The sequence below is a fragment of the Pan paniscus genome, chromosome 2 (genome assembly GCF_029289425.2).
Source record: "Pan paniscus chromosome 2, NHGRI_mPanPan1-v2.0_pri, whole genome shotgun sequence".
Lineage (NCBI taxonomy): Eukaryota > Metazoa > Chordata > Mammalia > Primates > Hominidae > Pan > Pan paniscus.
Window position 1 is genome coordinate 147,755,546 of NC_085926.1, and position 17,044 is coordinate 147,772,589.

The 17,044-nt window shown below is 35.7% G+C and overlaps 1 protein-coding gene across 7 annotated transcripts in view; it reads left to right on the top strand.

The window, feature by feature from the left end:
• The window catches only part of RNF13 (ring finger protein 13), a 154,860-nt gene that overhangs the window by 55,492 nt on the left and 82,324 nt on the right, over positions 1 to 17,044 (top strand). For all 7 annotated transcript variants that reach the window (XM_055110600.2, XM_014344403.4, XM_055110599.1 and 4 more), the window contains one exon: positions 9,029 to 9,154. In XM_055110600.2, coding sequence (XP_054966575.1) covers positions 9,029 to 9,154 — 126 coding nt within the window. Of the gene's footprint in view, positions 1 to 9,028; positions 9,155 to 17,044 lie in introns of those variants that run through there.

A 17,044-nucleotide genomic window follows, 5' to 3' on the forward strand; every position in this document is an offset into this window, starting at 1 on the left:
TTGCTGGTAGATGCCAGTTTTTTACTTTCTTTTTTAGTGAACATCTTTTAAATATGTCTCTTTGTATACATTATAACTAGATGCCAATTCACACTCATCAAATTAGTAAAAGTAGGAGTCTAACAATATCCACAACTGGCAAGGATGTGAAACCAGGTACTTTTATATACTGCTGATATAAAAGAATGTCCAGCCACTTTGATGAGTTTAGTAATATCTCCCTTCTTCTGTAAGTGATAAGTAATAAAATAATTCATTATATTTTACATTTGATATATTCCCTGTTTCATGAAATAAATGAATGAGTAATCTTCACCTTTGAAATTAACAGAATAACTAATGGCAATGACAGTACCCTTATTAAGGTATTGTAATTCTTCTCCCTACTTTTGTTTGCCTGCACTATCCCTTCTTGCCAGTTGCCATTCTCTTTGAATTCTGAATACTGAAATAATTCCTCTAGTTAGGATCTGACCATGTCCATCATTATGATCCCTTTAATCAGATTGATAAGCAAATTGTATCAACTTTAATTAACCAGGTTGTGTTCAACTATAAACTGAGTTATAATGACAAATTGCAAATGGCAAGTGCTGTGGTAAGTAATGAATGAGTGAGGGTCTTTTTTGTTGTGGTTGTGTTTGTTATGTTTTGGAAAACAGTATGTTTTATGTTTCATTACCAAAGAATTCCTCTTAGTCTTGATTCTTTTTTTTATTTTTTTAAGATGGAGACTCGCTCTGTCATGCAGGCTGGAGTGCAATGGTGCAATCTCAGCTCACTGCAAGCTACGCCTCCTGGGTTCAAGCAATTGTCATGCCTCAGCTTCCTGTGTAGCTGGGATTACAGGCATGTACCACCACACCTGGCTAATTTTTGTATTTTTAGTAGAGACAGGGTTTCACCATATTGGCTAGGCTAGTCTTGAACTCCTGACCTCAGGTGATCTGCCTGCCTCGGCCTCCCAAAGTACTGGGATTACAGGTGTGAGCCACCACACCCGGGCTACATTTGTTCATAATACTAAAGGAGAATTTTTCTGATGCCTGTTAAGTTTTCATGGATTTACTTTTTGTATTTGTTTCTGAACTCTTGCTGTCAAATATTTTGTTAAGAATTCTGTAGTTATTACATTTAACCTCTTTATGTTTTTACAGGATTTGTCAAATACTATAGAATATGAATTATGCATAAATATTCATTACTGGGTTGTACTGATTATATGGCAATTGTAGAGGACATGGATTGCTAGTGTAAGCACAATCCACTTGGAATTCTTGTTTTTAGAGAAATTATTTTGTTGCATGTAGCTGGAATGGCAATGTTTGATTGGAATTTTTTTTTTTTTTTTTAGAATGATGATGTGATTGTAGTATTAGTATGAATGTAACTACCATAGTTTGGATATTTGATCCTTATGTTGAAATCTGATCCCTAGTGTTGGAGGTAAGGCACAATGGGAGGATGTTTGGGTCAGGGAAGTGGATCCCTCATGAATGGCTTGGTGACTTCTGCTGTAATGAATGAATTCTCACTCTTAGTTCCTGTACGAGCTAGTTGTTCAAGAGTCTGGCCCCTCTCTTCTCCTCTCTCATCATGTGATCTCTTCTCACGCAGGCTCCCCTTCACCTTCCACTATGCATGAGTGGAAGCAGGCCATCAGAAACAGATGCTGGTGCCATGCCTTTTGTGTGTGTGTGTATGTGTGCTTTCTTGTATAGCCTGCAGAACTATGAGCCAAATAAACCTCTTTACAAATTACCCAGCCTCAGGTATTCCTTTATAGCAGTATAAACGCACCAAGACAGTAACGTATCAATTAAAAGGCATTGTCCTCCAGAGCACACATTCATTTTGTTTTCTAAAATGTCAAGGTATCATATCCATTGAGTGAACACACATTATCTGTGTGTACCAAATGAGAGGCACACACCAGATGACCTTTTCTTCACAGAGCTGGAATATCATAAAATCAAAATCCTGACAAATCAGTACTGTGTTAAGTAAAAGAAAACTGAAGGTTATAGTCATTAAATGTTTGCCAATTATGCTATTGTTATTAAGAACTAAATTTGATAAAGACAAAAAGAATGTCAACTGGATCTTTTATGATTTCCCTTTGCTTAAATCTCTCCATATCAGCTCAAATAAAAAAGAAATTATTGATCATATTTCCTAGCTTTATTCTGGACACTATGATTTGTTGCCATCCCTCCCTCCTTTTTTCTTTTAATGTCGAGGTCACTAGCAAACTATTTATGTCTGCAGATTAATTTGAAGTAGTAAACTTTGGGAGAAGATATTTATTAATTTATATGTAAATGAAATTTTATTTGCAATCAGGTTATTCTGATGATATAAAGAAAGGTATAGTGGATGTTTAATAAGATATATTGTATTTAGATGAGACAACCAAAATTCCAAAACCAAGAGAAGAAAAATTAGGCATTTGGAGTATATTTCTCCTTAACCAGTGTGATCTAAGAAATAAAAAAAAAATAAAAACAAGCATCTCCATAAAAGTGTCTTTTCTGGCTGTCTGCACAAGTGGTACTTATCAATGGTTACAGTAGACTGGAGCCTGTGCAAAGGGGCTAACCCTTTCAACACATTCATGAAACTTCTTTCTAGATGTTTTGGTGATATATATATATATGTATGTATGTATAAAACAGACATTATATTTGTTGTAATAATCATCACCATTAATAGTAAAAGCAGGAATATTTAAGATATAACCTCAAAAGCTGTCTTGTTCATTGACCAGCCCTATACCCTCCTGTTTCGTTTTTTTGAGAGAGAGAGTCTCACTCTGTTTCCCAAGATGAAGTGCAGTGGTGTGATCATGGCTCACTGCAGCCTTCCACTCCTGGCCTCAAGCAATCCTCCTACTTTAGCCTCCCAAGTAGTTGGGACTACAGGCATGCACCACCACAGCCAGCTAATTTTTGTATTTTTTGTATTTTTGTAATTTTGTATTTTTCTGTATACAAAAAAATTGGAATAGATGAACTTTCTTTCTGTCTACTAATTTTGGGTTGCATTTGGTGTTGTTTTTCTAGTTCCTTGAGGTTAATTGTTAGGTGGTTTATTTGAAATCTTTATGCTTTTTTGATATAAGCGTTTGTTACAGGAAAGGGGTCCCAGTCTAGACCCCAAGAGAGAGTTCTTGGATCTCGTGCAAGAAAGAATTCAGGGTGAGTCTATAGAGTAAAGTGAAAGCAAGTTTATTAGGAAAATAAGGGAATAAAAAAATGGCTACCCCATAGACAGAGCAGCCCAGAGGGCTCCTGGTTGGCCATTTTTATGATTATTTCTTGATGATATGCTAAACAAGGGGTGGGATTATTTCTGCCTTCCGTTTTTAGACCATATAGGATAATTTCCTGACGTCATGACATCTGTAAACTGTCATGGCACTGGTAGTGTTACAGGAAAGGGATCCTGATCCAGACCCCAAGAGAGGGTCGTTGGATCTCACACAAGAAAGAATTCAGGACAAGTCTGCAGTGCAAAGTGAAAGCAAGTTTATTAAGAAAGTAAAGGAATAAAAGAATGACTACTCCATAGACAGAACAGCCTGGAGGGCTGCTGGTTGCCCATTTTTATGATTATTTCTTGATGATATGCTAAACAAGGGGTAGATTATTTATGCCTCCCCTTTTTAGACCATATAGGTAACTTCCTAAAGTTGCCGTGGCATTTGTAAAGTGTCATGGCGCTGGTGGGAGTGTAGCAGTGAGGAAGACCAGAGGTCACTCACGTCACCATCTTGGTTTTGGTGGATTTTAGCTGACTTCTTTATTGTAACCTATTTTATCAGCAAGGTCTTTATGACCTGTGTCTAGTGCTGACCTCTTATCTCATTCTGTGACTTAGAATGCTTTAACCATCTGGGAGTGCAGCCTAGTAGGTCTCAGTCTCATTTTACCCAGCTCCTATTCAAGATGGAGTTGATCTGGTTCAGACACCTCTGACACGTTTATTACTATAAACTTCCCTCTTAATACTGCTTTTGCTGTATCCCATATATTTTAGTATGTAGTAGTTTCATTTTCATTTGTTTCAGGAAATTTTACATTTCTTTTCTTAATTTCTTTATTCACCCATTGGTTATTCAGGAACATTTTGTTTACTTGCCATGTATTTGTGAAGTTTCCAAGGTTCTTCTTGTTATTGTAGTCTATTGTGGCCAGAAAAGATAGTGGTATGATTGCTACTTTTTGAATTTTTCAGACTTGTTTTGTGGCCTAAGATATGGTATATTCTGAAAATGTTCCATGTGCTGATAAAAATAATGTCTTTTCTATAACTGTTGGGTGAGATGTTCTGTAAATGTCAGGACTTTTCGGTTATTGATTCTTTGTTGATTTTCTGTCTGGATGATCTGTACATTTCTGAAAGTGGTATGCTAAAGTTCCCTACTATTATTGTATTGTGGTCTCTCTCTCCCTTTGGATCTGTTTATGTTTGCTGCATATACTGGGCTGCCCCATATTGGGTGCATAAATAGTTATAATTGTTATATCGTCTTGCAGAATTGACCCCTTTATCATATATAGTGACCTTCCTTGTCTCTTTTTTTTTTCTTTTTTTGAGACAGAGTCTTGCTCTGTCACCCAGGCTGGAGTGCAGTGGCCCTACCTTGGCTCACTGCAAGCTCCGCCTCCCGGGTTCACACCATTCTCCTGCCTCAGCCTCCCTAGTAGCTGGGACTACAGGCGCCCACCACCACGCCCGGCTAATTTTTTTGTATTTTTAGTAGAGATGGGGTTTCACGTGTTAGCCAGGATGGTGTTGATCTCTTGACCTTGTGATCCACCTGCCTCGGCCTCCCAAAGTGCTGGGATTATAGGCATGAGCGACCGCACCCGGCCTCTTGTCTCTTTTTACACTGTTTGATGATTTGTAGTCTGTTTTATCTGATATAAGTATAGCTACTACTGGAATTTCATTTTTCACTCTTCACTTTTGGACTATGTGTATCTTTATAGGTGAAGTGGTTTTTTTGTAAGCAGCATTGTATTGGGTCTTGTTTCTTTATCCATCCAGCCATTCTGTGCCTTTTAATTGGAGAATGGATTCCATTTACATTTAGTGTTATTGATGAGTTAGGACTTTTACTGCCATTTTGTTGATTGTTTTTTGTATTGTAATTTTTCTCTTCCTTTCTTACTGTCTTCCTTTGTGGTTATTTTCTCTGATAGTACTTTTTAATTCATTGCTTTTTATTTTTAGTGAATCTGTTACAGGTTTTTGCATTGTCATTACTATGAGGCTTACAAAGCCATCTTATAACAAGTAATTTAAAGGGTGACATTTTAAGTGACATAGAAAAGAATAGAAACAAAGGAAAATGAAAAAAAATCTTCTACACTCTAACTGTATCCCTCACATTTTGGCTTTTAGTTGTCTCAGTTCACATATTTTTATATTACCTATCTCTTACTATGTTGCTGTAGCTATAATTTTTTTTGTTTTTCTTTTTTTAAACAATTGTTTTAAATAGATTTGTCTTCTGGACATAGCTAGAGTTATGGGTGGATTGCACACCACAATTATGGTGTGAGTATTCTGGGTTTGTCTATGTACTTAATTGTACCAGTGCGTTTTAGACCTTCAACTATTTTTTTTTTAATTTTAGCACATTAGTCTTTTTTCTTTCAGATTAAATAATTTTCCTTAGCATTTCTTGTAAGACAGGCCTGGTGGTGGTAAACTCTCTCAACTTTTGTTTATCTGGGAAAAACTTTGTTTCTTATTATTTGAAGGATAACTTTACTGGATTTGGTATTCTTGGATGATAGGTTTCCTTTCTTCCTCCCTGCCTCCCTCCCTTCCCTTTTTCCTTTCTGCTCCTCTTTATTCCGATCCTCTCCACTCCTCTCCTCCCCTCCCCTTTCCTCCCAACCCTTCTCCTTCCCTCTCCTTTCCCTTTCTGTTCTTTCCTTTCTTTCTCTCTCTCTCTCTTTCTCTTGTTATTCCACTCCCTCCTGGCTTGTATTGTTTTTCAATGAAAAGTCTGTTGCCAGATAAATTGGAACTCCTTTGTATATCATTTCCTTCTTTTTTCTTGCTGCATTTAGGATCCTCTCTTTGTCCTTGACCTTTGAGAGTTTGATTAGTGTATGTCTTGGGGTAGTCTTATTTGGGTCAAATCTGTTTGTTCTCTGACCTTCCTGTAGCTGGTTATTTGTATCTTTCTCAAGTTTTGGAAAGTTTTTTATTATTTTTTTGAATAAGCTTTCTATACCTTACTTTTGCTCAGCTCCCTCTTGAACACAATAATTCTTAGAGTTAGTCTTTTGAGGTAATTTTCTTTATCTTGTAGGAGATCTTTATTGCTTTTCACTCTTTTCTTTTTTCTCTTCTGTGTACTTAAAAATAGGCTGTCTTTGACTTGGCTGATTCTTTCTTCTCCTTGATCCATTCTGATGTTGAGAGCCTTTAATGAATTTTTCAGGTCAGCAGATGTATTTCTCAGTTCCAAAATTTGTTTGATTTAAACAAAATTATTTCAATTTTCTGGTTAAAATTTTCTGATAAATTTCTGAATTTCTTTTCTGTGTTATCTTGGAGATCACTGAGTTTCCTTAAAACTACTATTTTGAATTCTTGGTTAAAAAGTTCACATATTGCCATCTTGTTAGGGTTGCTTGTTGGTTTCTTGCTTTGTCCATTTGGGGTTCATGGTTCCCTGCTTGCTCTTGTTTCTTGTGGATGTATGTCAGTGTCTTTGCATTGAAAGATTAGTTATTTATTCTGTTCTTCTCTGTCTGGCTTGTTTTGGTTTCTATTGGATGTATTTGGTTAGAGATTATTTACTGCTAGGTTACTGCCTCCTTTTTGGCTATAGGTGATGCCTTAAGCTTAGGTTCACCTTGGCTCTAGTAAATTATCAAAGTGCTGCCCTTCCCAAAGGGGCAGGTCCCAACGGGGATATCTTGGCACTGTGGGAAGGCTGACTATGGAGGTTCATGCCCAGTGGACCTGTGGGACAAACCTACTGTATGGTGCTACTGAATAGCTACTGTGATTTGGCATCTCCTTTGGTAGAGTTACAAAGGAGGGCTCTCCTTTCCAGGGCTAGGGATTGTAGTCCTGCTTCCCCTCTTAGTCTCTATCTACCTCATGGATATTTCTCCCTTCAGGTACTTGTGATGCTTTCTGTGGGTTAAGGAAGGGACAAATCTCCTCCTAGGGAACCCAAGATAGTGGGCAATCTGGTTCCACTTTGGTCTTACTTTTCCAGTGTAGAAACAGTGAGTTGGAGGGAAATTTTCCTTGCAGTTGGTGCTGGGCAAAATGGGGGGAGGGGCATAGTAGATGTGGAAGTCTGATTCTCTGTCCGCTGGGAGTTTTTTTTTACTTCTCTGTGGCCCTGGGAATGATCTCTCCTTATATTTGAGTTCTAGCTTATTTCTGGCCGTAATCTCATTGCTGTACATTTGTTTTTCTTTTTCTATGGGGGGAGTCAAACCAGCTTGCTTCTGCATCATCATTTTGGAGCTGGAAGCCAACCTATATGACTTGAGTTTAATTGCTGTAATAATCATGTTGAAAAATATTTCCTACACTATATGATTTAGCATTGGAGCAAAAACTTAGTGTTTGCAGAAAGGCACTCAGAGCAGGATGCAAATTTAACAAGAATAAAGCAAATATTCATCATTGGAAGGATGACCACAGTTGTACTTCATTGCAAAACAAAAACTGAGTGCTTTATGGGATTAAGAAGAGGAGCTATTATATGAGCAAATGAAAGAGTGATACATTTTATACCCAAGATATGTACAAACACTTTCCATATCACAAGCTGAGCAATATAATTTCAGGGAGGAGAAATTGCCAAATCCTGTGGAATAGATGATTGGTGTGACCAGTTCAGGACCATACAGAACTGTTGTTAAGGCATTGTCTCATAGCTTTAATTGCCTCCTTCCTTTATAAATGAAATCAGTGAATTTGATCATCTTTTTATGTGTTTATTCACTTTTTACAAAAGATAGACATTTGATTTTTCTGTTTTAATCTGTTACCAGATTTTTTTTTTTTTTTTTTTTCCGAGACGGAGTTTCGCTCTATCGCCCAGGCTGGAGTGCAGTGGCAGAATCTTGACTCACTGCAACCTCCACCTCCTGGGTTCAAGCCATCCTCCTGCCTCAGCCTCCCAAGTAGCTGGGACTACAGGTGTGTGCCACCATGCTCGGCTAATTTTTGTATTTTTAGTAGAGATGGGGTTTTGCCATGTTGGCCAGGCTGGTCTTGAACTCCTGACTTCAGGTGATCCATCTGCCTCAGCCTCCCAAAGTGCTGGGATTGCAAGTGTGAGTCACTGTGACCAGCCTGTTACTACATTTTCTTATGTCAAACCATCCTGCATTCCTGGGAAAGCAACTCGCTGTTTACTTTTTAAATTCATGGTTATCTCGTGGACGTCTTTTCAGTTTAGTGTATACAGGTCTTCCTTATTTTTTTAAATGGCTGCATTATTTTCCTATTCTATAAATATACTATAATTGTTTAAATAGTTACCTTGTGGATATGCATGATTTCCAGTTTTTGCTATTAAAAATAATGTACCAATGACTGTCTTTCTACATACACCTTACATACTCAGGCTAGCATTTCTGCAGAATAAATTTCTAGAAATTTATTTATTATGTGCATTTCATTGTCTGCTAACATGAAAGAAAGTTAATTTTTAAGACATATTTGCTTGGTTTGAAAATGTCAAATATTGTTAGAAAATATACCAGTGGTTGTCTTTGGGGTGATTGGCTTATGCCTGAGTTTGCTTATTATTTTTTTAACTTCAATACAAAAGATAGAACTTATTTTAGAAAACTAAATGCTTGTGAAAGCAAATGCTGCTTTAGAAGTTCCGTGATTGTGAGCAATTTTACATGCCCAATGATACATCTAGCATAATGCAAAACACATGACAAATTGAAAAGATATTTGTAGAAGTAAGTTGATTGATTTACTGAGTGAAACAGAGAGATAATTTTTACCAATTCTTTTTCAGGGTTTTTTGATTAACTCAAAACCAGAGAATGCCTGTGAACCCATAGTGCCTCCACCAGTAAAAGACAATTCATCTGGCACTTTCATCGTGTTAATTAGAAGACTTGATTGTAATTTTGATATAAAGGTATGATTATCTTTTTTCATTTTTTGTTTCCTATTTGTTCAGTTAGCTAATTTAAATCATTTACATCCTCCCTTGTTTCAGAAAACATTTAAAATTTAAAATCCAGTAAGATTGAAAATAAACTGGATTCATAGAATAGAAATAACGTTTACTGGTTCTAAGAATTTTCAGGCATTTGTTGGACATCTTGAACTGTGGTTTAACAGTGGAATGTTACTTGATCTCATCTAGGAATGAAAACTTAACTTCAGCCTTTAGTTTTATGCTTTTACCCTTCCAGTATCAATCTCAAACCTACATCTATACCTGTGTCTACATTGTCATTGAGGTTTCTCTTTTGTAATAAGTTAAATCTGCCCCTGTGTAAAGTTTTTTCTCTCTGACATGGGTTAAGCTAGCATTTCAGATAGTAAAACAAGGTTTACCCACCTCCGTCACCATATATCACCAGTGCTGCTCTAGGTGTATGGTTTTTTAAAGTCTGTTTTGGGATTGGCATTGGCAAAGGAGCCACATTGAGGCCTATGTAAAATAAACCTTGATGTAACTGTTACTGGACTACCTCAGAGCTGAGTGTCATATAGTGTCTTGCATGTATCTCCCAGAATAGGACATGGGCTATTATTTCATGTCACTTGGTCTTAGATAATTTGTCCGTTCAGCAAGAAAAACCGCCCTATCATGCTGTGCATGAATTTTCTCCGCAATTTTGATTGCATGGAAGAAATGATACCTCCATAGTAAACTTATGAGAGGAATAAAATAATATAAAGGGATTTGAAAATGTATAGTACTGTATAAATGATAGTTATTGTTACTACTTTATGTTAGTTCCAAATATAGACTCTCAATTGCCTTTAAATGGGAATAAATTAGAGCTTGAAGTCAAAGTAGTAGACTTCCTGCTCCTCAGAGTTGTTTATGATAGTTTAAATTTAACTGTTTTATCCAGAACTAAACTATAATAATTACAGGTTGCTTCAGTTAACATTAAATGTTATTGTAATGTTTCATTAATTTCTTGCTGCTAAGAAATTAAAAGTAAACTAATTCTATTGATCCCAAGGTTTACTACACTATTATGCTATGTAATTTCTGGACTTGGTACAGTCTGATAATTAGAAACTAGAATACTTTTTTGCTGTTGTTATAACTTTCCTTTATAGGCAGGGATGGCAGATGGTACACTTTGAAAATTAGGGAAATACTGTTATTGAATATCTGTTTTTGAAGATGAAACCACAGCTCAGGAATGAATACAGTAGGCTTGTTAGCCTTCTTTTCCCTTTAGTGGATCCTCATCATGAGTCTGAGTACTTCTAAAGGAGTTTAATGATTTAGTCATTACTCCAGCTCATCTCTTTTCACTGCTTGCCTTGAATTTTATGTTGCAGCCATACTGCCTACCTGAACTCTCTCAACTGGCTGTGCCATGCTGATCATACATTTGTGCCTTTACATGTACTATTTTCTCTGTCCAAGATCTCTGTCTCCAATGATCTTTACCACCCATTTATCTGTCTCATCGGTTATGTGCTAGCTGAGGATGTTACCTCCTCAGGGAGCCTTACTTTTCTTTCTACTTCCTCTGTTGCAGTGCAGACCATTCCAGCTCAATGTGCCACCCTTCCACTTTGTAAATCCTTCATTGCTTTTTATCACGTTGTTACTTTTTATTGAATATATATATCTCACTTATTTGTGAATTGATGGTGTTTAGAATTCATGTTTTAGTCATATTTATGTATCCAATTTGTATTATAGTATGTGGTAATCAATAAAGACTTATTAAATGAAGCTATGTAATAGCCTTTTGCTTATGTGTCTAATATATTCTTGAAAAACATGTACATATGAAAAACATGGAAGAAGTTTTCAGTTGAGCCATTCTAATGTTAGACAGGGAAATGTTAAAAAAATTCTCATTGTACTTTACCATGTAGGCACAGTTTTTATGAATAAGGGTCTAGTCTGTTGTACATGTTCTTTAACTTGGTTATTTTTTCCTCCACAAATATACAGTGGAGTATATTCTGGCCATTTAAGGCTAAAGATTCCTTACTTATATCATTCCTAATGATTTCTGTCTTTGTCAGAGTTGTATAAATTTCTGGAACATCAGTTTATAGGGGAGACACAATGATTATAATCAAGGTCTGGAAACAGACTGTATACATTTCAATCTCATCTTTATTATTTACTAGCAGTATGATCTTGGACAAGTTATTTTACCTCTGTGTGCCTCAATTTCCTTATCTGTAAAATAATAATTATAATGTTCCCTATATGATAGGATTGTTGGGAGGATCAAATGAACTAATCAATGTTAAATGCCTACCAAACAGCACCTTGCACACAGGAAGGAGGCAGTGGGTCTTAGCTGTTGATGTTTTATGCTTTTTACCATTAGAATTAAATAGAATAAGGGTAAAGATGGCAAAATTCCTGACTTTTCAGAAATTAAATTGTCTGGTAAGTCACATGTGATATAGCAACTCAGTGTCAGCTGATGTAAAATTTCTGACTTGGCTTATAAAGACAGTTTAGTCATGCCATTGTGGAAAGTATGTTTCATAAATTTGTAATAGTAAGAATTATGGATCACCTATCAAGGTAGTGTGACTGGGTAAGGATAAAGTCATTATGGGTACTGGAAAAACAACTGGAATCGCACCCTAAAGAAGATTTCCTTTCTAGAGTGGTTACTGATGGATAAGCTGTTAGCCTTATTAGCTGTAATTTTCATATCAGAAATCTCTGACTGCATTTAATGAGCTTCCAAAATGGTTATATACAGTTTTATATTGTGTGTTGTGGAATTCAGTCATCAGTGTTAATATATATCTCTTATAGATAATCAATAGTGGTTCATTCATGTATATCCACAATTTTGTATGATGCATTGACTTAAGATAGTTAGAAAAATGATATATTTCCTTATTTATTACATAGCTTACTAGGACTGAGTACTGAGGAAAACTTAATTCAACTCCATACATAATACTACAATTGATGGTAGTGCAGGGTTATATTTTGGCATGCCTCTTATCCAAAGTGACATACAAATTATCTCAGACAAAGGAGAATTGGCTCTATCTTTTAAAATTTTCCTTGGAGAAAGGAACTCTTTGTTGTAGACCACAAAGAGAAAAGAAACAAGGAATAAAAATTTATCGAGTTATTCCAGATGATTAATGTTGGTGAGTATTTCAGGATTTTTACAACTCTTTTAGTTTTGTTTTAAACAGATTAAAGAAACCTACACTTTTCTTACTTCTTTAAAAGGAAATGAATAAGTGGAATGTATGTTATAATTTTTAAAATGGCATATTTTCTTCATACAAACCATCCCAAGTGATTTGTGACTCAAAGATAGCCACGAAGGCAGCAGAAATGCAATTAACAATTCCTGGAGGAAAGGGAATTGCTTTCCAAATAAAGAGAGCCATTGTTTTAATTTTTTATCTTCTGTTGAGAGAAGCACATATGAACCTTTTAATCTGTCTTACCTTGAGGAGATGCAGCAAAACCCATGCTCAGAATGAATGTTTGAATATGTAGAATATCCGAAAAGCCAGTAAGAAGAACTATTGATTACATGTCAGGTACTTATTCTAAAAGTAATCACTTACACTGTTTTACAAAAACTGTATCCTCTGAAAAATACAGCTCTTTAGAGGAAAAGCGAAACAGTGCTATTTTGTCTTTGTATGATGCTGTTCTTTACTGTGACAAAATATAATTGTTTGGAAATGTTAGTTTTTGGTGAGCATTTGAGATTAAAAAACATTGTTGGCACTTTGGCAAATAAATTAAGGCTGTATTAAATCTTTTAATTAGAAAATTGACTTTGAAGCATTTTGAGGGAGATATTTCTCAAAAGGCTTGAATTGGCATCCCAGTGAGAAATACGACTTTAAAAAAAAAATCTGTAAAAATACCTAGTAATTGAAAGGCCATTAAAGTAATCACTTAACATTGAACTTTCAGAGCTATACAATTTTCTGTGTATATAACTGAATAAAGACAAGTTATAAAAAAATCTGTCCATTGTCATTTCCGTACCAGATGCTTTCATTACTTGGGTATAATGGTAAGTCACCAATTCCTTTGAGTAGCCAATTTACTGTATTTTAGCTGGACTTTAGGAAAGGCTGGTAAACAGAAATGGTGCAACATATGCACTTTATTCAGCAGCAGTGTGTGCTGAATCTTATTCTATCTTATGTGTGAATGAGTATTTTTGAAAAATGCAGCTGCAAAGCCATCTAGGCCAGTTACCAAGACTGAAAGGACTTAGATATTATTCTCCCTTCCCACACCCCCTTTTTTGTGGGCATGAATGGAGGTACATTTGGATTGTAGATGATAAGGAATATGTTGGGTCTCTTCAGAGCTATTTTCTGCTGTAATGTGGCTTTTATAAAACTTAACTGGGATATAGATACAAAACTTAACTGGGATACTTTACCTGACTTCTGCCTCTCTCTCAAGTCTCATCTCTACTTTGCCACTCCTCCCACCTCGTAAGAATTTACAAGTCCCCATATGTGCTGAGCAGTCTCTCCCACTCTGTCTTAGTTTCTATCATGTCCTCCATCTGGCATGTCCTCCTTCTACTTGTCTGTCTGGCCAATCTGACTTTATTTTAAATCTGAGATAAACTGTGTCCTGTCTGAAACCTTTCCTGATTTTCTTCAAGGTAGAAGTCATCATATCTTTTTTTTTTTTTTTTTTTTTTTTTTTTGAGATGGAGTTTTGCTCTTGTTGCCCAGGCTGGAGTGCAGTAGCACGGTCTTGGCTCACTGCAACCTCTGCCTCCCGGGTTCAAGCAATTTTCTTGCCTCAGCCTCCTGAGTAGCTGGGATTACAGGTGTGTGCCACCATGCCCAACTAATTTTTTGTGTTTTTAGTAGAGATGGGATTTCATCATGTTGGCCAGGCTAGTCTTGAACTCCTGGCCTCAGGTGATCCACCCGCCTCGGCCTCTCAAAGTGCAGGGATTACAGGCGTGAGCCACCACACCCGGCCCGTATCTTTTATATACTATTTAATCCCACATCAGTCTCTGTTTCTCTCTGTGAGAGAAAAAAATCATGTTTTAGATTCTGTAGTGCTAGTGCCTAATGCATTATATGGCATTGGTAGATGAATAATAAATATTTGCAAAGTGATTTACTTTAAAAACCTTAAGGGCTTATAATAAAATGTGAATAGATTAGAGCCTAAACAGTATCACTGGAACTTTCCATTTGCTTCATGTTCATTTCACTTAATGCTTTTGGCATTATTTCTAAGCCTAGATATTTATTTATCCCACAGATATTTTTCTCTAGTTCTCAATGTTTATAGAATTTTTTTAAATTACCATAAACATTTTTGGGATTATTTGATCATATCATAATAACTCTTTTTCTTTCTGTCTTTTTTTTTTTTTTTTTTTTTGGTGATTTTTTTGTTATCTCAGAAAGTAGCCCTCTAGTTTTCCTTTCTAGACTTACCTTTCATTACATTATCCCCTTTCAGGCCTTCAGGCAAACACATTACTTGTCCCCAGAACATACTCTGCACTACTATTTCAGTAGTAGTAAGCGAGTAGATACGACCTTAAGTAGAAATTAAACTCTGCAAATTACCTGAAAGTCATTTAATATCATTTAATTTTTCATAATGTATATATTTCTATAAAGTGATGTATAACATTTGTTATTAATCTACTTCAGAATCATGTTTAAAAGATTCCACTAAAGGAGCATATTCAAGGATATTCGATGGATGGAAACAGTTCTATCCATATATAGTGCAATCAAACAGCTTTGTGCTGCTAATTCATTCATTCATTTGTTCATTCATTCATTTCTTCCACCCTTTAATTGGTAAATATACTTGCATTTTCATGATTAGGTTTCTTTATACACAAATTTATTCAATATTAAAATAACAAAGCAAATTCCCTTCTTTTACCAGGAAGGTAATCTTTCATGAAAGAAAAAAGCTGAAAAATATTAATTTACATGTGCTTCATTCTAATCTGATGAAGCAGTGTAATGCCAGTAACTTTATTTATGTATCTATTCCCCAAACATTCTTTTGCTTCAGAATTTTTACATAGGTATCCTTTAATCACAGACATCAGAATGCTAGACCATATACTTTTCAAGAGACTTACTGCTTTATTTTGGACTCAAGCAATAAAATGTATTAAAATCAAGATATTCAGATTACTCAGATATACTATAAATGAACGATGTCTAGGTAAGGAGGAAAGATGGGATCGAAAGAAAGAGAGAAAGATAGTTTTTATCACTGAACTATAATATTAATGAGAGTTAAAATGTCATAAGAGCCTGATACTCTCTTCTGAGGAGTAGCTCTTCTCAACATGGCCTGCAGTAGTCCTAAAATAATGTGCAGGAAAGAACAATGTTGAAATGGAATGTAATATTGGCAGGATTGCTTGCTATAATTCTGGATCTTATTTCAATAATTGATTATTCGATACTGCAAAGTTCCCAGGAATTTTTATCCAATAGATAAAATTAATGATTTACATTCACAATCTGAATCCTCAGATCTATTGCTTCATTCTCATCTGCATTGTTTTGATCACTTGAGAAAGAGATTCTACTTCTTAATTTCTTCTTATTTCTTTGGACTCAAAAAGATGATCATAGCTAGGTTTTGAGAATTATCTCTATTCTCTATGTCTCTCATTAATTTATTTCATTTTCTTCCCTTATAGAATAAGTACTTTTTCTCCTCTATTAGACATCTGGGTGGGGAGAAAGGGTATTTTGTGTCCAGGCTGATGGTTAATTTACTGTTCCTTTGTGGCTATGCTGAAGGAAGAGAAAATCAGTTCTCCAGAGAACTTTTCCATTTTGCACTTGGAAAGATTTAGAAGCAGAGTTAGAGTGTGTTTTCTTTAGGGAATCTTTAGAAGGTAGACATTAAAGTGAAGGTCTAGTTGTGTCACATTTCTAGAACTGCAAAAACCCAATTTATAACTAGATAGTTTGAAGAGGCCAGGCTCCAGAACCATCCAGTATCTGTATTATGTTGTTTTCTTTTTCGTTTTGACTTTTCACCTTTTTGTGTTTTGAAAGATGGAAGACACAGTAAAAGTATCCATAATGTGTATATGTGCAATTTAAATAATAGTAAAATGAATTTCTGTGTACTCAATACTTAGTTTAACAGAGACCTGTTACTTTCTAATGTATCACTTTAATCAGACTTCATTAAAGACCTTGTTATCAGGTAATTTTTTTTTTTTTTTTTTTTTTTTGAGACAGGGTCTTATACTGTTGCCTGGGCTGGAGTGCAGTGGCATGAACATGGCTCACTGCAGCCTTGACCTCCTGGGCTCAGGCGATCCTTCCACCTCAGCCTCCCAAGAAGCTAGGACTATATGCACGCTCCACCATGCCTGGCTAATTTGTTTTGTTTTGTTGAGAGGGGGTCTTGTTATGTTGCTCAGACTGGTCTCAAACTCCTGGGCTCAAGTGATCCTTTTACCTTGGCCTTCCAAAGTGCTGAGATTACAGATGTGAACCATTGCATCTGGCCTGGTAATTCTTTATCTTCAAGATTTTATTCCATCTACAGATTATATTAAATGAGCTGATCTTCATAATGCGAAAGCTCTATATTTGCACTAATTTTACATTGATTTCAAATGTTTTAAATAAAGTGATGTTAAGTATACCATAAAGTGACTGCTCATTAAAGTTACTCATTTTTTATCTTGTGTTTATAATAGCTTGCAATGGGAAAGTCTCTTTGTAAGGCCAGAACAAATTCTAGCAATACTGTGTATTTTCTAATTCTTTCTTTTTGCTACATTATACTGTTTTCATTACCTCTAGCCTGATCCTAACCTAAAAAACC